General features: G+C 38.4%; 1 protein-coding gene across 2 annotated transcripts in view; it reads right to left on the reverse strand.

Moving 5' to 3' along the window:
• LOC121429433 overlaps window positions 1-24,812 on the reverse strand; it is a 47,028-nt gene that overhangs the window by 10,568 nt on the left and 11,648 nt on the right. Inside the window, exons 1-11 of one of the 2 annotated variants that reach the window (XM_041626424.1) lie at window positions 15,521-16,863; window positions 12,832-12,983; window positions 12,074-12,275; window positions 9,664-9,731; window positions 8,404-8,586; window positions 6,894-7,109; window positions 6,285-6,464; window positions 5,745-5,849; window positions 4,068-4,325; window positions 2,910-3,044; window positions 1,875-1,961 (exon numbers count right to left, since the gene is read on the reverse strand). In XM_041626424.1, the coding sequence (XP_041482358.1) occupies window positions 1,875-1,961; window positions 2,910-3,044; window positions 4,068-4,325; window positions 5,745-5,849; window positions 6,285-6,464; window positions 6,894-7,109; window positions 8,404-8,586; window positions 9,664-9,731; window positions 12,074-12,275; window positions 12,832-12,983; window positions 15,521-16,445 (2,511 nt within the window). In that variant the 5' untranslated portion in view covers window positions 16,446-16,863. Of the gene's footprint in view, window positions 1-1,874; window positions 1,962-2,909; window positions 3,045-4,067; window positions 4,326-5,744; window positions 5,850-6,284; window positions 6,465-6,893; window positions 7,110-8,403; window positions 8,587-9,663; window positions 9,732-12,073; window positions 12,276-12,831; window positions 12,984-15,520; window positions 16,864-20,011; window positions 20,117-24,812 lie in introns of those variants that run through there. The other variant, XM_041626423.1, reaches the window with a different exon arrangement.

Raw genomic sequence — 24,812 nt, forward strand, 5'->3', positions numbered from 1 at the left:
CTGTTGATAATGATCTTTCTTCACTAAACTGAATTAAATGGGACAAAACCTGAAATGAACAAAATATATGTATATATTCACATCATAATCATTTTCATCATAATTTATCGCTACTATCAAATTAAATGGGGGGAATCCCAAACTGAATTTTTTCTCAAAGAAAAAAAAGATGCTGTTGATAATTATCTCTATCACTAAAATGAATTAAATATTTTTCATTTTACTATAAAATATATAGTAAAGAAACTACATGTAATAATTACTACGTTCTAAGTTTTCCTGCAGATTTCTTATTGCATTGCATAAAATGTTATCATGTTTTTCTTTTGGAATATGACCAATGGCTATCAGATTAAGCACACAAAAAAAACTTCAAATATTACATTTCCATTGCTGTAATAAGCACGCACATAATGATATCCAACCCTTTGAAATATCCACCTCAAGTTGTAGCTAAATCATAATTATTATTTGTCAGCCATCTTTGAAAATAAGTATGCAAATATTAATTTGGATATAAGACTATATAAGTTTAATTAAAAAACCAAGGAGACACAATATATACATGTTTGGTATAATTATTCATTAGTTGTGCTGAAGTCACAGGATACATTGGAAAATTAAAGAAATACAATAAAAAAAGAGAAATATAATTGTAATATAAACATAAATAAATTCTGACATTGGTTATACATATACAGGCTGGTAATGATAGAATGCTCTATATACATGTAAACATAAAAAAGAAAAACAAGAATTTATAATCATTATTCCAATACAATGGAAAAAAATAATCCATGAAAAGTCTGCTGCAAAGTTAGCTGAATATACCATCAGTATAAGGAACAGAAATATGTTACTGTAGTTATCTTTCCTACACATCTATACAATAACAATACTTGGTTAAACGTTATTATATAAAATATGTGTCATTAATGACATTGTGATGAATATATGATCTAGTTTTACTAGGCACTGACTCATTGAAAACTAACATAACATCAAAAGGTGAAATACAATTAGAAAAGATGTAAATATTCATCAAGATGGCACATACATGTAAGTTAAAGAAGGCCGACACCATACTGGGTGATTTCAAGTCCGGTGTTGGTGTTGGTGTTCGTGTTGGTGTTCGTGTTGGAAGCACAATTTGGATTGCATTTCCTTGGTCCAAAACCCACAAGTATTCTGAGTTTACACAATCCAGATCACATTATTGACAGCTCAACACTTTGGCCCGTATTCTGAAGTCGGGTTTAACTTAAACTCAGGTTTAAAGTTGTGGTTTAAGTATGGACAGCCAATTGTTACATAATCACCAACAGTAGAGACATCATACTTTCAGCTCATTCTGCACTCAAATCATTCAGAATTGTGCAGGAAGTATAAATAGATGATTGTCTTCACCATCGATGAATCGGGAAAGAGCACAGTAAACAGAAGAAACATACAACTTGATAAAAGTTTCGATACTTTTGGCTTCCCATACTTAAACCACAACTTTAAACCTGAGTTTAAGTTAAACCCGACTTCAGAATACGGGCCCTAGTGTGTGACTTTTCAGGACCATCTTCCTTATTATGTTTGGTGTTAAACTCATGTTAAAACTGACCAACACCAACACCAAAAGGTCAACACTGAACTTGAAATCACCCACTGCACATGTACCACTTAACAATAATAATAATCTGTGAACCACAGTCCCTCGCACAATATACACCAACACCAAGTGCTACAGATGGGACTACAATATTGAATCCTTGAATATATCCCCAACACCAAGTGCTATGGATGGGACTACAATATTGAATCCTTGAATATATCCCCAACACCAAGTGCTATGGATGGGACTACAATCGACACTGAATCCTTACACGCCACATGTAGACCGAGGCAGTCAGGTATTCCTTGCCGCTAATTTCTCCTTTCCTCGTTTTATCTATCCACTCATCTACCCATAACTACAATCATCGGCATTAAGAGGGAAAAGCAAAGTTGATAAAAATTTTTAAAAATGATAAACAATTATTGTGAGCTTTCATATAAAATACACTGTAAACTGAAGATAAATGTGATTTTCACACATCTTTAGAGAGGCCAAATTTGTGATGTACGAGTACACCTCCCGAAAATGTTTGAATTCCTTCTTGTTGACATCATAATTATAAAACATCTAGCTTCCAGATGGATAGTAGTAAAAATGCTCCTAGATTCTCTTATTCACAACTAACTATTCTGTGTAAGTCCTCATCCATTCCTGTTATCATCTCAACATGCAATCAGTGGGGACGATTTCACAAAGAGTTAAGTGTTTCACAAAGAGTTAAGTGTAAAGGAAATTAAAATAGAATTGAAGTGCACTGACTTAAAAGTCATGCTTCAGCAAACCTCAAACATTGATTTCAGTGTGTGAGCTCAATACTGACTACCCACAAGTATACATGTTCTGAGCATGGTGTGTTTCATTAATATTTTCATCGGACATGTTGTCAGATCTGACAACTTTCCTTGATTATGATCAGTTGAGAAGCAATGTTACTATGGCAACTGTCAGATAAAGCTGAACTTGTAAAATGAAACTTTAGACAGGTACTTTCATGAAATGCTCATAATACCAGTGTGTTCCAGCATTACTTTCACTATTGAAGCAACTGGAAATTTAAGTTTAATCCTAAGTCACCTTTTAAATCTTTGTGAAAAACCCTCCAGAAAACCAATGGAAGAATACACACAAATAGAAGAGAGGGTTTCAATAAACATGGTGCGAGTGTTTCCAATAGGGAATAGAGTTGAACTACTAAAGCCCATCTAAAGAGAAAAGAGATGTTTATGAACTTCTAATCCCGTCTAGAGAGAAAGAGATGTTTATAATTGTAATGTAAGGGGAAATTATTACAATAAACACCTACCTTTCTGCAGATGATGAGCTGATGGTCGAATAAAAACAGTTGCCGTGGCGATGTGCGATGCCTACCAGTCAAGCTAACACGATTCACCTCATCAGAGTAGATCAACATTGAACTACGATCTAGGACATCATCACCCTGCAAAAGAAAGTTAAAGATTGAAAACAAGTTGTGATTACCTCAATAACTATTGCCATTTCCTCAGTAATAATCAAGTAAATGCAGGTAGACCACCATACCGGGGTTTTCCCCAACTCTGTTACAGAGAGCGCAATGGCTTCTTAACGGTGTTGATTCTTCTTTACACTCTCCTCTATACTGCACCTATCAATGTTATTAACTAGAATGGGCGATTCCATGCTGGAAAAATCAGCCATTTTCGCAAAATTTTTCAACCTATTGTCCAAACAAATGAAGAACTGCAATTCGTTTTGTGGTAATAATAATGTATTACTGGGTAGTCATATGAAAAAATGACAACCAACAAAACTATGCTGTTCATGGATGAATCAAAGGTGAAAATGTTGCGTGTAGTACGGGACATTTCTGAGTCCGTACGACACACAACATTTTTACCTTTAATTCAGCCGTAATCAAACATTTTATGTTAATAATCATTTTTTTCACATGACTACCCACTATAACTTTATTATTGACCCAAAAAAAATTTTTGTTTAAGCAATCAGCTAAGGGACTGGAAAATGTTGATAAAATGTCACGTACGACACGTATGGAATCGCCGGAATATGGTGCAATGTAAATGCTGTGGATCATCATCACCATCATCAAGACCTCTATTGAACGTCCTATCCGAGGAGCAGAGTGCTTGAACCCTATCATAGCCTGATACGCATATCAAAATATATAAGCAAGACCAATCGAGTGCCTTGGGTTCTGACTCTCGCCTTTCAAACAGAGGGTCGTGGGTTCGAATCCTAGCCATGGCGTGTTTTCCTTCAGCAAGAAATTTATCCACAATGTGCTGCACTCGACCCAGGTGAGGTGAGGTCAATGGGTACCCTCCAGGATTATTTCCTTGAATGCACTGAGCGCCGGTGATGGTAGCTCGAGCTAAAGCCGGGGTAATAACAGCAGCACTTTGTATCCTCAGGCAAAAAAGTGCTTTAAAAATATAGTTAATCCAGCTATTATTAGACCTACCTCCCAATCTCCTATTGTCTTCTGCCACAGCGCAATGTTCTCGATATGCTCTATCCTTCGTTTCCTCTCGTTGATGCTCTGGGCAACCTCTCGCATGGCCTCGAGGGCGCTCTTCAACGGCTGGAAGTCGGGGTGCTGCGGCCGGGTGTACTTGAGAAGCTCGTTGAGCTGGAGAGGGTATTTACAGATCTTCTGGACTGGGGTTAGGAGGAAGCCATCGAGCTGGATCTTGATCATGGACTGAAGGAGACGGCAGGCCTGCAGCATACAGCAAAACAAAGACAATTTCTTGAAATATGTAGGTCCGCATTCTGAAGTCAGGTTTGATTTAAATGCTGCTTAAAGTCATGGTTTAACTATGGATGGCTGATGGTGGGATAAATCTCTGACAATATAATTTCAATGTTTCAGCTCATTTTTCTCCCAAATCATTCTTAACTGTTTTGGAAGGATAAATAAGATCGCTTTCTTCATCATTCACGAATTAGAAAAGAGCACTGTAATCATAAAGAAAAGAACAATGTAAGGAACATTTTGGCATTTTTGGCTTTCCATAATTTAAGCACAGAGTTAGACCATAGTTTAGAATATGGGCCATACGGTCAGTTGTAAGTCGGCTCTCATAAGTAATTTTGAAACCATTTGGATATAAATCACACATTGTCGAACCATGGTACGGATCAAGATTTATGACTAGCAGACTTTATGAAATGCCACTGGAAAATGTTCAAGTCATCATCTCATTTCCCCTTGCCCGACACTGTTGCTCAAGTCTAATGAGGCTTGGTCAAAGATTTCTTGCTGTTACCCCGAGTTTGCTTTCCCCAGAAGATGTATCTATTACAGGTATTTCCAATGCTTTTCGCAAAGTCTAGGGCTAGCAAATAACAATCCCTCACTCTCTTTAAAGGTTAACTCCAGTTGCGAGATACATGAAAATGATAAATATTTATTTTCAAGTCTATTGTTTTTTTTAAATAGTAAGTTAAGTATAAAGCAGACCACTACAAAGCATCACTGTTCGGGTGGGTGTTTCATAAAGCTGTTCACAAGATAAGAGCGACTTTAAGAACGACTGGTGATCCTTTTTTCATGGTATATGGTATATTCATTGGCGATAGTTAAGCGTGTAAGAAAGGATCACCAGTCGTTCTTAAAGTCGCTCTTAACTTACGAACAGCTTTATGAAACAGCCCCCTGATACCTAAACATTCAAAATATGACACGTAACTATTAAGGCTAAAAGTAACAATTGCGTGTAATCCCATACATAAATTCCTGTGCTCAGTACATGCGGTTCATGGCAAATATGTTACAATATTCTAAACACAGTGGTTCTAAAAAAGACAAAATGCTAAGTCCTAGATGCGTTATGATCAATACAATCAACATTCTCCCATAAATGAACTCTCAAGCAGTTTCTTCTATAATCCAATTTCTCGAACAGAGAGGAACTTAAATGTTGGCATTCCAAATTGTGACACTGACAAAGGATGATACATTTGGTGTAGGGGGCTGTGTATTTGCAGGCCCCCCCCCCCCTTCCCATTTTTCTATCATGTTTTTTTTTTTCAATAGTTACGACTCAAGCAAAAACAGTAATTCTTCAAAACTACAAATACAAACAAATTACTGAAAGAAGTACTTGCCAAACATTAAAACAAGGCTATAGCTCACCTCAAAGAATTGCACATATTTGTTATCTTTCATGAGTTCTTGAAACTCGTTCACTGCATGAGGGTAGTTGTTACAGTATTCACCATAGATGTCAAAGGTCAATTTCTAAAAGGGGGTAGAAAAAATGTCAAATTTTAATAATGATTGCTGATTATAAATGACTAACAGAAGACACATGTGCAAACTAGAGCAGTTTTTTTTACAAAACGATGTCTAAAATTCTTAATGTACAAATTCATACGTAACAAAAAAAAAAGAAGCTAAATCAGCATATGGGCTTATGCTGTTGATATTTCAGAATAATTTTCCAATCTTACATTCAACATATTCTTAAATAAGATAAGGGTATTTTCTACCTCTAAAATGTATCAGATAAATATCAGCATTGACCGATGCATGCACATACAGCACCCGCAGAAGAATGGTCGTGCCAATTCTTTAAAATTTGGCCATCCGGAAGTGATATCAAATTTCACTAAAGCAGAAGTGCGAGTTGGAAATGCATTTCTAAAAATGAGGAAACTATAATAAAGCACGTACATATTTAAGGAAGCAGTCCCCTATCGCACTCTTATGAGGTAAATCATTGTCGATACACTGCTCGAGGTCCGTCAGGAAACGCTGCTGGAAACAGTAGATCTCCTCAATGTTGCAGAATAGTTTGGACATGAGCGTCTGGTTGAACATGTCGGGTCTACTCCGTGCTTGCTCAATGTAGCCCTGAAGAGGCAAAATATATTTTTAAAAATAAAGTTTGGTGCAAAGACAACTCGAAAAAAATGAAATGTTTGGAGACAACTTTCTTCTATAATATTGAAGCAAAATGTGAAATCTATCAGCAATGCATATGAGAGTATACAAGATGTAAGGTCTGCTTGATGTCTCCCAATAAGGGAACAAAAGGGAACAAAAAATCATATTTCATGTTTAAGAATAACAATGGAGTTTACTGCATGCTTACTCTAAGGAGTTCTGAGGGAGAAACTTTGAATGTTTGGGAACGATTCAAATTAAAAGCTACAGTACACACAGCACATTTCAATATCACACAGAACAATTATTGATGTGGTGGTAGGCTAACATACATACATGCAATACTTGCCCCAGCACAGAAAATATACATTACTTTCTTAAAGCGTCTGTATTTACCTCATAAATGTCAGCCAGATTCTTGACATAATCCCTCTCCGTGGTTATGATCTCTTTGATGACATTCGCCCGGACCTGGTCGTTGCTGAGGAAGCTCAGGCTGACCTTTCTGATGAGAGGCTCATGGGAAGGTTTCAGTCCCTGCTGATTGGACGAGGTGTTTACCTGGAGGCGTGACATGCATTCTTCAACCGTTTCCCCCTGACTGACCTTCAGCTGAACCAACAAATGAGAAACATTCAGAAATCGTTAGTCCGAAATCTGCCGCTCTACCCAGTAGATGTGAAAGTCATTGTATGTGCGTCTCATTAGGGACTGGCTGGAATACTCCCCAGGTAGCGGAGGATGTGCATACGTTGCGTGCAGAAATGACTGGTTGAATCCAATGACTTGGGTAATATCAAATCCGTAAGCACTTAGATAGTACAATGTATGAATTAAAGGTATTGTTTAACTTTGTGAGCAGCCGATTTAAAAAATTCTCAAACCAATATGAAACATGTGTACAAGTGCATGTATTAGAACTAATAAACCCTGAAAACAACCATTATTGAGAATGAAAAGCTAAAACTACAAGGCAAACCCCGATTTTGTAAATAGGCATCTTATAGATGCCTATATAGTACACATAAGTGTATGGGATGAAATTTAGATGGTGTTTCCGGTCACTTTATATTTCAATTTTTGAAGCACTAAATAATTATTTTCGAACGCAATTTTTTCTGGGCTTCATTTTTGTAACATATCAGAGACACAGGTGACAAGTGTGACCTTCTTGCTCAGATTTTTTGAAAGTCAAACCAATGTTAACCAATCACTTTAAGCGCATTATAAATGACCAGATTTTATATTATCAGTAGTAGTCAAAACTGCTTTTGCAAAACCCTGCATAGGAGTGTCAATAAAAACTAAAAATGTTTTATCCTTTTAATTTACACCCCACCCCCCCAACCAATTTGCTGTGCAAACCCTTCCTTCACTCAAGAGAAGTGGTCTGATTGTGCAGCCTATAGTCTCTGGCAATGACTATCCACAGAATTTCCCTCTCATTGACAATCTAAAATTAAAAACAGCAAGCTATATTTGTGATGGTCTTTTGTCAAGACCCTCTAGTTTATCAAATTTTCAATAAAAAATTCATTTCTTTATTTCCTGGGTGTTCCCTTTAGTTTAAACCATACAAATAATACTAATTATAACACACTTCAAAGTTCAGTACTTTTTTTAACAAGACCTCTGTAATGCAATGCTTTTAATACTCAATCAACACTCAATCATGCTGAAATTTTTTTTCAGCCAGACCTCTGTAATATTAATCAATGTTTTGAAGTAGCGGTGGTCCCGTAACACAAAGGTTAGTGATTGATTGTACACTTGATTTTCACAATTGATTGTACATTGTAGTCAATGTAATCAATCATAGATATAATCTTCTGCTATGATTGCTAAGCTTTGTGTTACGGGCCCCATATTTATCTCAATCTGCTACGTTATTACTTCTGCTACTCACTCTAACAAAGGGCGCCGGTAGCCAGCCCTCTTGTTTATCTATACACCCCCACCACCAGTAGGCGTCGGTCATATCGGTGATCTCTATCATGTCCCCAGCCTGGAACGTAAGCTCGTTCCCGTCCATGGTCACATGATCAAAGAGAGCCTCGGCTAACGTCGCTGCACAGAATTGCTCAAATGTCTGAAATGAGAGAGGATAGAAAAAGGAAATCGAAGTGAGAATCTAATTTGTAACACGATGGCATTCATATCTCAAACCTCAAACCATCTCTGGCATATTGAATATGTGTATTGAAAACAAACCTCAAAAACTCTCTCTTCCAGCTTGGAAAAAAATTACACAGAAAAGCTCAAAAGGGCCACATAAAAATCCCAATTCAGTGCAATGTTATTAAAAGCTAATCAAATTTTGCAGATTCAGTTGGGGCACCCCAAATAAAAAGAATACATATTTTTTGCCTGCTTCCATTCATCCATCTATCACTCCCCTCCTTCCTATTATATGCCTTATCCATTTCCCTCATCTTTAAGCCCCCCCCCCCTCCCTCTCTCATCCCTCCCTCCATTGATACCCCCTCCTTCATTTCACTTTCATTCGCTTTTCTTTTTAATTCCTCCATCTGTCAAACTCATTTTCCATATCCATCCATCTACTGGCAACTTTATACCCCTCCGTCCCTCCTCCTCCCTCCCACACTTGATCCCTCATCCCCTACTCCCTTCCATTTCCCAATCTTCCCTCCATCCATCTCCCCCCACTCTCCCCAACCTTCCCTTCCTCCCTCCATTAACCTTTTATCAACTCTTCACATGCATTTTCATTCCCCTATTCCTATTCCAACCCACCATCTTCATTCATTTTACTCCTTCATCAGGCTGCCCACGCCCTTTAATTTCCCATCCCAGCGCTCTACCTGCTCCGATCCACATACACCCCTTCCCTCTCCCCTCCACCTCCCACCCCTCTCTCCCTCCTTCCCCTTCCTCCCCTGTTGAGTTCCCCTCCTCCCCTCCTCTTTCCATCCCTCCTCTCCCCTTATCTCCCCCTTCCCTGCTCTCCCCTCCTCCCCCTCCCCTCTCCTCCCCCTCCCCTCTCCTCCCATCCTCTCTCCCCCCTCCCCATCTCTCTTGATCCCTCAACCACTCCTCCCTTCCATTATCATCCCTCTTTGTTCATTAATCTTATCAATCTTCCTCCTCCATCATCCCAACCCCCCCCCCCCACATTCAGGTCATTCCCCTCTTTATAATTACATACCTCTGACATTCTTGCATTGATCTTACTCAGATCAGGATCTGACATCATCACCTCATCATCTCCCAGACCTGCGCCAAACAAACAAATGAAAAAAAACAAATGTTTACCATAGATAACAGTTGAAAAGATATCATATCATCAATGCATCCAACTGTCACAAAACTAATGAATCAATAAATCACCATTCAGCCCACAACCTTCTGAAAGTACATTTAGGTGTAGAAATTGAAAGAGGGAAGCACAAGAAGAAAGGATCGCAGACTCAGAAGCATCAAAACTTGCAGGTAATTGCATACCTTTCTAAACCTTCGCACATATCTATCCTTTTACAACAATCATCCAATTCAAAGTACTATCCAAGAGAGGGAAGATGATATATTTTTCTATCGCCATTTTGACAACGGCTCAATGGCATGTATTTGTGGTGAAGTAGGACAGTCTTTTGTTCCCAATTGTTGATCCAGGTCGGTGTTTCATAAAGCTGTTTGGATACCTGGTGATCCTGTTTTGCTGCATGACATCTGCTCCACCGGCGACAATTGCTCCACTCTAAATTCCACACACTAATCGAATGACCCACTTCAACCTTTGGTTTAGCACTGTACCCTACCCTATACCTACATGTAACATAAAACCTTGTTGCCATCCTAACCCTAACCCCATATCTTGGACGAAATTAAAACCTTGGACGAAATTAAAACCTTGTTGCCATCCTAACCCTAACCCCATATCTTGGACGAAATTAAGCCCGGAGCAATTGTCGGAGGAACAAATGTCACGTCATCCCATCTTTGTAGTAAGTGATGCACACCATATTCTGATTGGCGATGATTTACATGTAGTTCCTAAAAAATGGTCACCAGTCGTTTGGAATGTCACTTATAACTTATCAACTTTATGAAACACTCGCCTGGAGCAAGGATTATCAAAAAAATCAACTGAAAATCTTGAACTTGCAAACTACAATATGGAGTAAAAAAAAAATTGGAAAATGTCAGGGATTACTCCAGAACTGGATCAACGAGACACTGCTAAAAAGTTGGAATGACAGTGAATACCAAATATAAGGCCACCAGAGAAAAGGGTTGGAACTATGATTCCCAAAGCACAAATTTTACTATTTTGTGGAAACTAGTCACATTAACATGCGATGCGACGGGGGGGGGGGGGGTAGAGGGGGCAAGGGGGCTCTCCATTTTTTTCCAAAACCTCTTACAAATCCATAAAACTGACCATCTGATTCAATAATTGTGATTGCAATCCAAGAAAGTTGATTGGAAGATTTTTCAGTGATGAATGTACATCAGGGAATAGCCAAGATAGGCAAAATGGCCTACTGCTACTCCCTTACATCCCAGTCATGACCATATATATTTTGTTATTTTGTCCAAATTTTACCATTTTCATTGTTATTTTACTTTATAATGGAATAATTTTTTTATTGATTTTTATCTCAATATCCTGTATGAATTTGAATTTTGCTATATAGCATATACATGTATGCTTTCTATAGACTCCAGCCCACAGATAAGCATACATGTAAGCCTATGTGGGACTCAGTCTTCAAAGGGTTAAGTCTTTAACAGGTTACAGCAATAGCACTAATAAATAGAAAGTTTGCACAAAAAGAGATTTCTGCCTGCTCAGCCTCTAATCTCCAAGGCAAATGTAACCTGAATGGCTTGAAAAGGAACAATGGGCAACTAAAGAATCCTGTTTAGAATTCCATCCATCTATTATCCCACTGTTAGTGGCTTGAAGGCAACACAGTAATGTTTTCTCTGTACACATTTCATGGCAAGTTTTACTTGGATTCTTGGCTAACTCCTCTGCAAGCACAAACATCCAATGTTTTCTTTCATGTCTCACTTTCATATTAAAGGCTGGGAAATGTTCTAATCACAGCCTCACCGTGAAGTCTGCAGTGAGCAATGATAATCAACTGTACTCTCGTGTTTTTTTTTTGGTCTGGAATAAAAGCGTTGCTTCAGTATAAAAAATGCCTGTTGTTGTTACAATTTCAAAATGAGTTTGTGCAGAATCCCCAATAAAATGGGCACCAATTTCTGTGTTTGCATAAATTATGAAATATGAGCCAAAGATTTCTATAAGAAATTGCGTTATTGAAGAGAAATTCAAAAAATAATAGAGGTTTGAGTCAAATATCAGGTATTTTTCCAAGCAATATTTTTTGTTCTCTCTTTCACGCATAATGGGCATTTATCTTCATGATATTCCATGCGCAATCTAACTGATATATAAATATGCAGAAGCACGCTTCTGCTTGGCATGATTCGACCTATGACGTAATGCCTTTTATGCTGCACACAAATCTAAGTCATCCTTGGCGAAACGCTCCCTCCTCCCACCTGGACTTCAGAATACCGGCATAAGTTTTTTTTATACTGACCTGCTGGGAGTGATAGCGCCCTCTTCATCAACGCCATGTCAGGGATTTCAAAGGTGCCCAGAGACCCAAGAGACCTTGATCTCGGCCGGGGAGTCAGCGGAAGATCATTCACGGTTTTGTCTTGCTCTACATCGATATCGACGACCAGGGATAAGGGCTCTGGGGCAGGCTGGTGTTGAGATCGTTGAAGGCGTGGTGACGGCTGCAGAAAAAGATATCAATAATAATTTTTCTCATATTTCAGTACTAATCTTTGAAAATCAGTACTATTTGGCAGGTCTACTACTGTATTGGTCCAAATGCACACCCCCAATCGGTTATGTATATTGGACCCAGGATTCAGTTATTTAGTTCTCCGTTTGCTCCCAGACCCAGGCGACTCCAAACAAAATATCAAACAATGTATGTAATTTGAAATTCAACATAACCGATTTGTGGGTACGTCGTGGTCAAGTGGTTCTGACTCACGCCTCTTAAACAGAAGGTTGTGGGTTCAAACCCTGGCAATGGCGTGTTTTCCTTAAAAAATAAATTTATCCACACGGTGCTGCACTCGACCCAGATGAGCTGAATGGGTGCCCGGCAGAATGAATTCCTTGAATGTATTGAGCACCAGTGATGGTAGCTCGAGCTAAATCTGGGGTAATAGTAGCAGCACTTTGTATACTCAAGCAAAAAGCGCTATAAATATTATTAGTATTATTTGTATTCATAATATTTATTAAGTGAAGAGGGGTCGATGAACATCATTACTTTACCTTTCCATCTGGTTGAGTAACCTGTGTAACTGGAGACTCTCGGCCGCTACCGCTGTTCAGTATTCCCATGATGCCGAGCGCCGAAGTCGGCCTCTTTTTCGTCGCCGATGGCATTTGAGATGATCCCTCGACAGCCTTGGGAGTCTCATCACCTATGACCCAACCAAACCAAACCATTAACAAACATCAGTATTTTCTAGATACAATTTGCAAGATGCACACATCATTATCTTGACAAATTGGCATGCTCTTATTGTGCATACACATTTCTGATGTGAAGAAATCATGCCATCAATTGATTTCAATAGTTGAGATTGATTGGATAAATCAACACTTTTTGTAAGACAGGGTCCTAGGTGTAAGAAAATTCAATGTTCAATTTGAGGTATAGAAAAATAACAATGCACATCTTGTACAAAGTTTATCCCTTTTTCTGAATTTGCTCAATCTCTACATAGTGTCTTTATCTCATAAAAAAAACACTATAAAAAAATTGACATTTCTTTTGAAAGAGGTACATGTAGATAAAATCACAATCTCAACAAAAACTACATATACAATTTTTGACAGAACTTGCTCTATTATCTGGTGAAGTGACCTTAGTCCAGTCCGCCAGCAACAAAACCCTAACACGCAACCCCCACGGTAATAGTTCTACAAATATAGAATTAAAGACTGCTTAACAATGAGAAGTATTTGCCCCTACATTGTCTGTAACTTGACAATAAATCAACTGTTTACCCTCGAACAACCCTGGGGAGTGTTTCACAACACGAATAGTCAGTTATTTTCAATGAAACATGTTAAAAGTTACTGAAATCCTTATATATGATTGGCTAAGAGCAAAATGGTCAGTGAAAATGGTGACTATTTTTTTTTTGTGAATTGCCCCCGCCCCCTGACGCCATGAAGTGGCTTTCCAACAGAGCTTGAAGAATACTTGTACATACACTGAGTGTTCATATCGAAGAAAGGATACAGGATATAGATAGGAAAGACAATAGATGGGGAATGGGTTGAAGAGAAAGTGAGGGAAAGAAACCGAGAGAATTGCATAGGCAGACATCGAAAGCGAGAGAAGACAGGAAAGGAAAGGAGAGAGAGAGAGAGAGCAAGAGATAAATAGCACAAGCAGGTAGAAAGACACATAGAGGTCATTCTCATTACGCTTTCTAAAACTAGTTTACTGGAAGACGATTCAGGAAACCAGTTTGGAAGATCGCATTGCTAGCGTTCCCACTTGATAACACGAAAGTGGTTTTCTAAATCACTTCATGTAAAGCGCTCTTGTTGCTATGGAAATGCTCTCAGTGGGATGACACGTTTCGCGTGAAATCCAAAACCGCAGCATAGGTATTCTACACCTGTCATGTGGAGTAGCGCGCTCAAAATGTGCGAAGATCGCTTCCCGAAGAACGGTTGTGTCCTCACTTACATTAAAACCAGTTTAACAAGGCAAAGCGATCTTGAAAACTACATCGCGCGGTGGTTTTCCAAACTGGTTTGGAAGATCGCTTCCAAGACCGCTTCCACCGTTCTCACTACGTGTTAAACTAGTTTCCAGTAAACTAGTTTTAAGAACGTAGTGAGAACAGCATCATAGAGAGTTGAGGGACGGGGGGGGGGGGGTCAAGAGGGGAGAGGTAAAAGGGGAGAGAGTGCAAGAGAAAAGTGAATCAATCAAAATAGAAATAGAGAAAGAAAGAAAGAAAGAGAGAGAGAGGGGGGGGGGAGGACACAGAGCCAAACACAATGATAGAAAAGAAATCAAATTGATAGAAGGAAAGAAAATAAACGAAGGACAGAGGGGTAAAAGATAAAAAACAAATTTCTTTTAAAAAGACTTTTCTAATATTTGTAATTTTGCTCAACAGCATGTAGTCTACTGGTGTACTGAGTGAACTGACATCCTCATAAAGAACTTCATTGTGATTTGGGTATAAAGAAATTCTTGAAAGCTGGTAACAAGATTTTTTTGGGGGGGATAAGGCTTGTAAGCAAATGGGCATTTCAAGGCATTTCATGATGTCAAGATCTCTGATTAAAAAAAAAAATTAACAGAAAAATATGGGTGTATATGAAGAAAGGTGCAAAGGGAAAAGAGTGTTCATGGGTATAAAATGTTTTTTTAATAGGCGTATACATTTTTTTAATGATCCATATTTCTGTGATTAAAGGAGAAGTGCAACCGGATGAAAAAATTGTTGTAAAAATAACCGAAAATAAAAAAAGATACTGGTGAAGATTTGAAGAAAATCCATAAATGATTAAGAAAGTTATTTAAAATATAAGTTTTTTTTTTATTTGATGTCAAATACCAGCAGCTCCCCCATATGTTTAGTAATATAAAATGCATAGATTTCAATTTTGGAATGGTTCATGACAGCTAAAAAAATTCTTCTTTGTGGAGTGGGTACGAAAGAATTTGTCTGTTGATATAATAGAGGTATAATGAAACCATGAATTATACTACTGATTCTGACTATGTATCAATGAAGCAAAAACTAGACCTATCTTGAATACATGAATGATTGTCAAATCAAATAATCACAAAATTAATCATCATCAAATCATACTAAAAAAGTAATAATAGACTAATGTCGAACATTACTTTTCCTACCAGTGAATATGTCATCTACTTTAACTAATGTTATAGGACTGCAAATAATGAATAAGTCAAGATATTTACCTTGCATCTTTGCAAGAGTTAATGCTGCTTTGATGATCGATGGATCACCTAGATCTGTCTTTGACCTCCTCAGGGGTTTATGTCGTGGTTTTGGTGGTTTGATCCCAGATTGCATGGCGTGGCTGATACTGCTTCCCTGGCTGCTCCCTGAGGCACGCATCCCGTTGCCACGACTGCCCAGCAGGTCCTCCTGACTCTCTGAAAGGAGATAGGAATAATTGGAGATTTTGGGAGAAGCAGTCTGTGACGGGTAGGATAGTCTTTTGTATGGGGAGGAGCGAGGGGTAACAACTGGTGATGGATGGTCAGAGATGCGTTTGTTTCTTCTCAAGGGTCTAGGAGATGTCTTTGAGTTGCTGTTCTCAAGACCTTGCGATGGAACCTTAGGGGTACTGGTAAGCATGGTCAGTGCACTGTCTTCAAGATGCAAGGTGCTACTGTCAAGGGAATCTCTGGAATATCTCTTTGAGAGATTAGAGTTTGAATCAACACATGTTTCTGTCTTGGAGGATGGCCCAGGCCAGTTGGGCTCCTCGATACTTGATGTCTTCAAGAGTCTTGGACCAACCTTCAGCAATTTCGTAAGAGACCGAGATGGTGATGATGACAATGGTGGCAATGACGATGATGATGGTGGTGGTGGTGATGATGCTAGAGTGGTAATACTGGATGTGGTTGCCATGGTTGTAGATGGCCCACAGTAGGGAATGGAAGACGATGAGAGAACGTCAGGTTCTCCAAGGTATGACGGGGAGGACGGTGAGGAATACGCAACATCCGAACCTGACAGGACCGTTACAGCGCTAGGCAACATAGTAGAAGACATCACAGAGTCTGCTACACAAGAAGCAGACTCAGGAGAGATCAGTTGGGGTATGACTGCTTTCACTGACAGAGCTGGGACCCCATCTCCAACAGGCCCCATGGTACAATTTTCACCTCCAACTCATATCAATATCACGTTTCCTCCAAGGCAACAAATCGAAAATCCCCCTGAACATCCACTTCCTTACTCCATCTCCTCAAGCCTGTTACACTACTTCAAGAACCTTCCCCCATTCAGGCAAATACATCCAATACTGTGGCTGTCTGAAGGGGCAGTACTCGTCATATGGCTCCAAAGTGGGAATACACAAAAATGCATCAGAAGTGACAAAAGCTAGCTCCTGCTTGTCGGATCAGGGATGGGCAGGTACAAAGCTGGGACTTCACAGTCCAATGAAGCTCTACAGAAACGACTGCAGATTATTATTCAAAGGCATACATGCGCTCAAGAGGGCTTTGAGGGGACCCACACAAACTGTATGGAAATGAGTTGAGGCCTGATAAGGGTAAATGGAGAAGGCCGTGGGCACTCCTACTTAGGTTATGTAACAATTATTTCAAGAAGAGAAATTACAGCAACATTCATTTGAAAGTATACTAAAACTAATCATTATGAATGTCCAAAAAAACATTTGAGAACATACTAAGTTAAAATACTGTGAAAAATTAATTATTGGGAATTACATGTACAGCAATACTTGGAAGTTGAACCTAATCTACCATGAGGCTTTACTTGAATTTAAAGTTTTTTATTCAAGGGTTATTGTTGTTAGATACTATTGGGGCAAATTGGGATATTATCTTACAATGACTTCCCTTGTATACAACTACAATATGAGAGAAAGTTTCTGAAGCCATCCCCCCCCCTTCTCTTTCTTTTCTCTCAGGGCAATCACTACTTTTTTGCTGCAATCTTTCTTTCAAAAAGTAAACTATATTGAACTACTTTAGGCCAATGACCTAATTGTGAAGGGGATGATTTAAGACTGCACTATTACATGCACAACTCCATATTCCTATTTAAGCATTTGTAGCTCAGTATAATGACGTTGATTAAAGAATCATAATTACGAACACAAATATTAAAAGGCAAGTCCACCCCAACAAAAGTTGATTTGAATATGAATAGAAAATCAAACCAATGTAACGCTGATGTGCAAGTATTCAACTGTTTTGTGAAATTTAGAGAAACTTATACATATTTTTTTACAATTAATTTTCCCCATTTTTTCAGCATTATGCTGTTATGATTTTTCTCTCATTGAAATCAAGTTGTTGTTTTTTTTGCTGGGGTGGACTTGCCCTTAAACCAAAGTTCATAAAATGGGCCATGGGGTCAAACTGCCTACCACACTGCGTAAAATCAAAGCTGGCATTGAGCAGAGAACATTGCATGAATGCTCTATTGCTCATCATATAAATTATATTACCAAACGTAAACAAGACTGATCATTCATGTCTTGTCAAGCTCCTGGGCTGAAAACTTGCTTGAATGTAACAACTGCTTGTATCAGCACTGCATAGTCGAGAATAGTGGGATGTTTTTGCCTCCAAAATATTTCCCCCGACATGACAATTACAGTGTTTAATGGTACGCATCACAAGCTATTGAAAAAATATAAGTTGTTTTCAATCTCGTCAAGGAAAACTTTTATATTCAAACCTGATGGGACTCCCGGGTATGTTAAAGTTCCAGTGAGTGGTGGTGTGTTTTTCACAGGATTAAAAAGATTAAAATTGTCTTCTCATTATCTTCCTGAAGGAACTTGTTTACTTTCCGTCCTTCATGCTTTATAAAATGTTACAAAATACAAATAAAAGTAAAAAGAAGAGTTTGACAAAGCAATGAAGAGGTTAAAAGTGTAAGGTGATCTCAAAGAGATTTTGCTTGTTGTGTTTATCAGATTATGTAAGCTGTGGATTTTACAGGTGTTTGGTCTGTAGCAGTGGTGGGTGAGGGTGGTGGTAGGGGTGAGCAGTGGGTGGTAGTAATGGTGGTGGTGGTGGTAGTGGGCGGTGGTAGGTGGTGGTAGATGTGGTAATGGGTGGGTTGGTGGTGGTGGTGATGGTGGTGATGGTGGTAGATAAGGTGATGGTTGGGTGGTGTTGGTGGCGGTGATTGTAGTGGTGGTGGTAGAGGTGGATGTGGTAGTTGTGGTGGTGGTGATGGGTGAGTGCGGTTGGTGGTGGTGGCAGCGGTGATGGTGGTGGTGGCGGTGTTGGTGGTGGTGATGGTGGTGGTGGTAGTGGTGGCGGCGGGGATGGTGGTGATGGCGGTGATGGTGGCGGTGGTGGTGGTGGTGGTGATGGTGGTAGATGTGGTGATGGGTGGGGTTGGTGGTGGTGTTGGCGGTGGTGGTGGTTGTTTTTGGCGGTGGAAAGAAGGTTGCAGTGGCAAAGGTAGACGTAGTGACAACATTGGAAGTGGTGGGGTGGTAGATGACGTGATGTTAAAGGTAAGTGGTTGATAGTGGTGGTATCTAGTTGTGAGACTGGTGGTGTGGTACAAATGTGAAAGTGGCGATACTGGTAGTTTTGATAATTATTTGTTGGTAGTACATGTAGTTGTGATGAATTGCAAGACATAAAGTTACCATAAATAAATTAGCAATTAAAGGTAAATGCTAGTTTTGGTAACGATATCAAAATGAGTTAGTACAGAATCCAATGAAATGACCACCAAAGTGTCTGTTTGTATAAACAAAACGCATGTGCCAAAAGATTCTGGAAGAAATTGGGTAATTGCTGAGAAATCAGCAAATAAGCAAAGGATTCGGGTAGAGCGTCAGGCCCGACGCTCTAAGCAATAATTATGCATTGTCCCACGTGCGCTTATCTGTGTTGGGATCTTCGGTGTGAACATTTTTCAGCGTAGATTTCAAGATTTCACAACGTTCAGTTAATGTAACTGTACCAGATCTAGATCCTCGATGATATACTGACAATTAAGCCTTGTTTTACAGACTTTCTCATGAAATCAGTGTTAACTGCAACTACTGGCATTCCTCTTTAAACACAGGTTTCTTGCAACACCCCATTTGTGGTAGTTGCAGTGGTAGTGGTGACAGTTGTGCCATTGCAATGATAGTGACAGTGGTAGTGTTGTGATAACAGTGGCACTTGCGGGTGTTAGAGTGGTGGTGGCAGCAATCGCTGGTAGTGTTCATGGTGGTGGTAGTCATTGTGGTAGTGGGTGGTAGGTAAAGTGGCAGCAGTGGTTGACAACATAGGTATATGGGTATGTGGTTGGTAGATAGAATGATAGCAGTGGTTGATGACAGATATATAACTGTGAGTTACTGGTATTGGAATATTCGTGGCGTTAATAGTGGCAGTAGCGCAATTCCATAAAACATGTTCGTCCGACCCCCTATATGTGGGACCTTAGTGAAATTTTTTGTCTCTGATTTCTTGCTCTTTTGACAGTCTGTAATGTTCTCAAAGGACCATAAATTGGTCGGCTTATAAAGTGAAGTAAAACTTGAGAAAAATGGGGGTCGGACATACAAAAAGGTTGATAATTTTATGGAATTACCCAGTATTGGAAATTTTTATTTATCTTTCTCAGCAGTATGATTATGGATTGTTGTCATACTAGTTGTTGATGTTACCTAAGTTGTGGTAGATGTTACTGTTTTGTTCCCAAAGAATGTTTCAGGTACCTACCTGGTCTAGAGAAGCCATCATCCAATAGATCTTCTCTACTACCAGTGGCTGGGGTTAGATTAGTAGGACTATGTGGTGTAGAACTAGATAGATAGCCTGGAAAACCTACAAAAAAACAATCAAGGCAAAATAAATAAATATACTTTATTTCAAAATCATTTCAAACATTTGAAAAAGTTGGTCACGAATCAGTAGATGATGTCCATGAAATATTGGACAAAACAAAGAAAAAAAAGATATGGATAACAAAATCGTATTCATCACATAAGAGATGCAGAAGATTTTATTGGAAAATTGTGTGTACAAGAAAAGCTAATGTAAGTGATGCATACTCTGTAGTGCTGTTCACAATTTCTAGCATGTTGTTTAAGCCCGTCATGTTCACAACTATTGTTTGAAGTTTTAAACAAGTTGTTTAAATACTTCAAATGATTATATGAAATTTCACTATAGTAATTAAGTTTCTAAGGTAACTTATTTATAATCTCACTGCGAAAACAATTGTTTTTTATGTTACAACCAACATATTCTAAGATTAAACATTGATTGTTTAAAAGATGTGACATTTTGCAAACCATACTTTAAACTATGAAAATACTTACCTGATTTTCTTATTTACGAGATAACTCATACATCTACTTGATTTGCTAGTTCAGCCCTCTGGACTGCCATACCCGAATAGAACTCCCAAGGATTTAAAAAGCGCGAGCGCGCCCTCTCCCGTTCAGGCTTACTACCCATGATCACCGCGCAACTAGCGTCCATCTTCCTCACCTTTCGCAAGCCCATACGTTGAAACATGTTGCTACGCAAGGCGGAGGGTCGGTGGGAGGGTATCAAGTAGATGTATGAGTTATCTCGTAAATAAGAAAATCAGGTAAGTATTTTCATAATTTACTTCAATAACTCCATACATCTACTTGATTTGCTAGACCAGCACGGACTCAAACCGTAGGGAGGCATGTTTTCAATTGTAAGCCTAAGAAAATTTCTAACAGGAAGGAGACCCCACCTGTAAAGAACAAAAATTTTTTTTTTTTTTTTTTTAGGGGGATTGAATAACCAAACAATCATCAGGTATAATTGCGTAAGCCGAATTAAACAATCCCCGAAGCGTCTGTGAATAAAATATTAATCAAGAATTTTATTCAGAACAGAAAGGAAAAGGAATTGAGCTTTAGGATCCGCCTGTGAATAAAATATCAATCAAGAAATTTATTCAGAACAGAAGGAAAAAGAAATTGAGCTTTAAGATCCGCCTGTGAATAAAATATCAATTAAGAAATTTATTCAGAACAGAAAGGAAAGAGAATTGAAGAATTAATCAATCAATAATCAATCGAAAATCTTAATAAATCAATTCCAGAAAGCAAGGAAGGAACAGAGTTGAAGATCCCAACCTGCAAAAAGAAATAACAATAACACCCTCGACAACAAAGTGTAGAGGCTGTCTAGAATTTAATTCAAAAACGGCACCAAAAGCCACCACGCTTTGAACGTGAAGAACAATAACCATGACAAGTGGTGAAGGCTTGCTGCCACGTAGGCAGGCCAAGCCCGGTGCCTCGCGAACGCGCTAGCGATGCGGCGCGACAAGAACTCAAACGTTAGAAAACAATTTAAGTGTCACCAAAAACACGTCTAAAAAGTCACGCCAAGTGTAAATTCTGAACACAATCTTACACACAAATGGAAAGATTGAAATTAAAAGGGAGAATGCACCACAGATAAGCGAAAATAATATACCAAAGCTCAAAAAGATTTGAGCTCTTAGGAGACTTATCTGAGCACGTCTTGACAGGTGGCTTGCCGAAAGCAAAAGAGGAAGATGGACGCTAGTTGCGCGGTGATCATGGGTAGTAAGCCTGAACGGGAGAGGGCGCGCTCGCGCTTTTTAAATCCTTGGGAGTTCTATTCGGGTATGGCAGTCCAGAGGGCTGAACTAGCAAATCAAGTAGATGTATGGAGTTATTGAAGTAAATCAAATGATCTAGGTAAGGCTTCAATATTTCTCCATTTTCAGAAATTGTGAAGAATTGAGGGAAATTAGACCACCTTTGTCATAATTAAAAACGGAAGTCTTTCTAATGAATTCACAGCTTTCAGATATCCTGATTGCATCTCATCCAGAAAAGGAGAATCAATCTCAAGACCCAGTAGCAGCACAGCTGAAAACAATTAAGACAGTATATGTCTAGACTACAGGTCAAAATGCTTCGCTGCCAGTAGGGCGTACCTTAGGCAAGTTCTCTTAAACCCAAACAATTTTAAGGAAGGGTTAATTATTCTGTGCATGATGTTACAGTTTACCAGCAACAGAATACAAGTACCTACACTGACTGAACGCTGTTAGGTATGATGTGCATGATTTCTTTTTTTAACCACCACAATTTGTGGAAAGGTTAATAATATTTCAGATTGTTGATATGATATATTATAATTTGATTTGATCAAATTAATTGCAGAATGAATTGGACCAAACTGCAAAGTCACTATAATACAGTCCTTTTCATGACCTGATAACAGCACCCGCTAATATGCTACAAATATATTAAAAAGAAATATCTAAGACAGTCATCAATAAACTTTTTTCCAAAACAGATGGCAGCATTCAACTATAGATTCAACTGAGAGAAGGGGAAAGTGGACTTACAAAAGAAAACAAGAAGAGCTTCAGAGACCAAATAATGATTGAAAATGGAGATAGGTATTGGACTTGCATGTAAAGTTACTTCTCTAAACAGTTTGCTTATGATTTTTTTTGTGTGTATTGAATTGAAGTGATTTTCTGTAAATTTTCTTCAATATTTTTCTCTCATTTTTCTTTTATTTAAAACGAATTCCCTTTTTAGACTGGCATCCTAATCAAGTTTATATAAAGTGCGATACATTATATTTGTTAAACATAAACCCATTGAAGACACAGCCCTTATATATAGTGGGCTGGAATCTACAGAAAACATGTGCTATGGCAAAATCATTCAGTCTGCCAGGGATTGAAGATATGAAGCTATAATGCCCGATTAACTTCAACCACACAGAAGCTCTATGATAGCTCATACAGGTTTATCAGAAATGTGATATGACTACGGTTTTCATCAAATTAAAGACTGGATTACAAGTCACTTTCATTTCGTTCAAACTGTTATCAAAGGAATATTATAAATTATGATCAATAGTCATTGAGCTATATTATCAGTGAATATAGATCTAAACAGCCTTGACTAGATGATAGCTTCTAGTCTTCTGTAGCAGACCCTTAATTTTGCCTTCATAGCAGGGTAGGAAATAATATTTATCTTTTAGGGGCTATCATTATTTCCACATTGGGGCGATTGCAGCATGTGGGGGCGATTTCTTTCTTTTTAAAAGGCTACTTTTTAGGGGAAACAAGCAAATTATGCAGTAAATCCATATATTATTATTCTGCCATATTTAGAATATTGATTTCTAAATAATTCTGAATATTGTTTGTGACACATCTTGGGGAAGCTCTAGAAAGAATGATTGCCCCAAAGGGTAACACTTCGTAATTCTGAAGGTTCATAATTCCGAAGGTTCTTAATTCCGTAGGTTCATAATTCCGAAACACGTAAATTGCCTATACCTCGATGTTCGTTAATCCGAAAATGTAAAAGGGTTCGTTAATCCGAACATTTATGGCGTTAGCCCGAAGGTTCGTTATTCCGAAGGTTTGATAATCCGAACATGAAATAAGGTTCGATGTTCTGAAGGTTCGTTAATCCGAAAACGAAATAAAGTTTGTTGTTCCGAAAACGAAATTTGGTTTATTAATCATTTCGTTTTCAGACTAACGAACCTTCGGAGTTACGAACCTCATTTCATTTTCGGATTAACGAACCTTCGGAATTACGAACCTCATTTCGTTTTCGGACTTACGAACCTTCGGAATTACGAACCTTCGGATATACGAACCTTCGGAATAACAAACCTTCGGAATATCCAAACCTTCGGAATAACGAAGCTTCGGAATCACGAATGTATGCGGCCCCAAAGCATGCATTTTGGGGGAATTTAAGGGGCGATTTGGGCTTTCATGAGGGTGAAATCTCCTATTGCTCTCATGTATATCCTATGCTGGTTCATAGTACAAATGAGTTACTACTGTAAATATCAATGTAGATTTTAACAGAATACTTTGATAAATTGATTCCCCTTTAGAGGATGAATTATTGATGATTGAATCCATCATTGATCGAGAGAAGGGATAGAAGGAGAGAAAATAGATCGATGAGAGATTTAATATATGATTGATTAATCCCTTTAAAATATTAAACAGATACCGGTACTGACAAAGGAGAAATCAAGAGACAAAAAGGAAGAAAGACAGATATTTCAACAACAAAAAACAAATAATGAAAGAAAAGAAAAAAACAGAAAATCAAGAGAATACAGAAAAATGTGAACGAAACGAAAATGACAAAGATAATGAAAATAAACAGAATAATAAAAAGAATGAAAGAAATACAAATTTTTATAGGAAAAAATGAAAATAGAAATTCAAATGTTTCCAACTGCAAATGAAGTTTGGCATGTAAGTTACACCGTAATTCATGAATGATCAAATTTTATTGTCAGCTAGAGGTTTACCTCGTCTACTTTCAAAACATTTATTAGTAGGACCTAGTCTAGCAGTCACTGCGAGACTAGACTAGTCCCTGAGCGCCTGCATCCTGTTTACATGTTCTAGAATTTGACCCCGCTCTTTGGGGGAAGGGGGAACTCCGAGCCCCTAACCTCTAAGAGGGGGAGTAATGGAAATAGGCTCTACAGGGTGATG

Source organism: Lytechinus variegatus, chromosome 16 (genome assembly GCF_018143015.1).
Source record: "Lytechinus variegatus isolate NC3 chromosome 16, Lvar_3.0, whole genome shotgun sequence".
Taxonomy (NCBI): Eukaryota; Metazoa; Echinodermata; class Echinoidea; order Temnopleuroida; family Toxopneustidae; genus Lytechinus; species Lytechinus variegatus.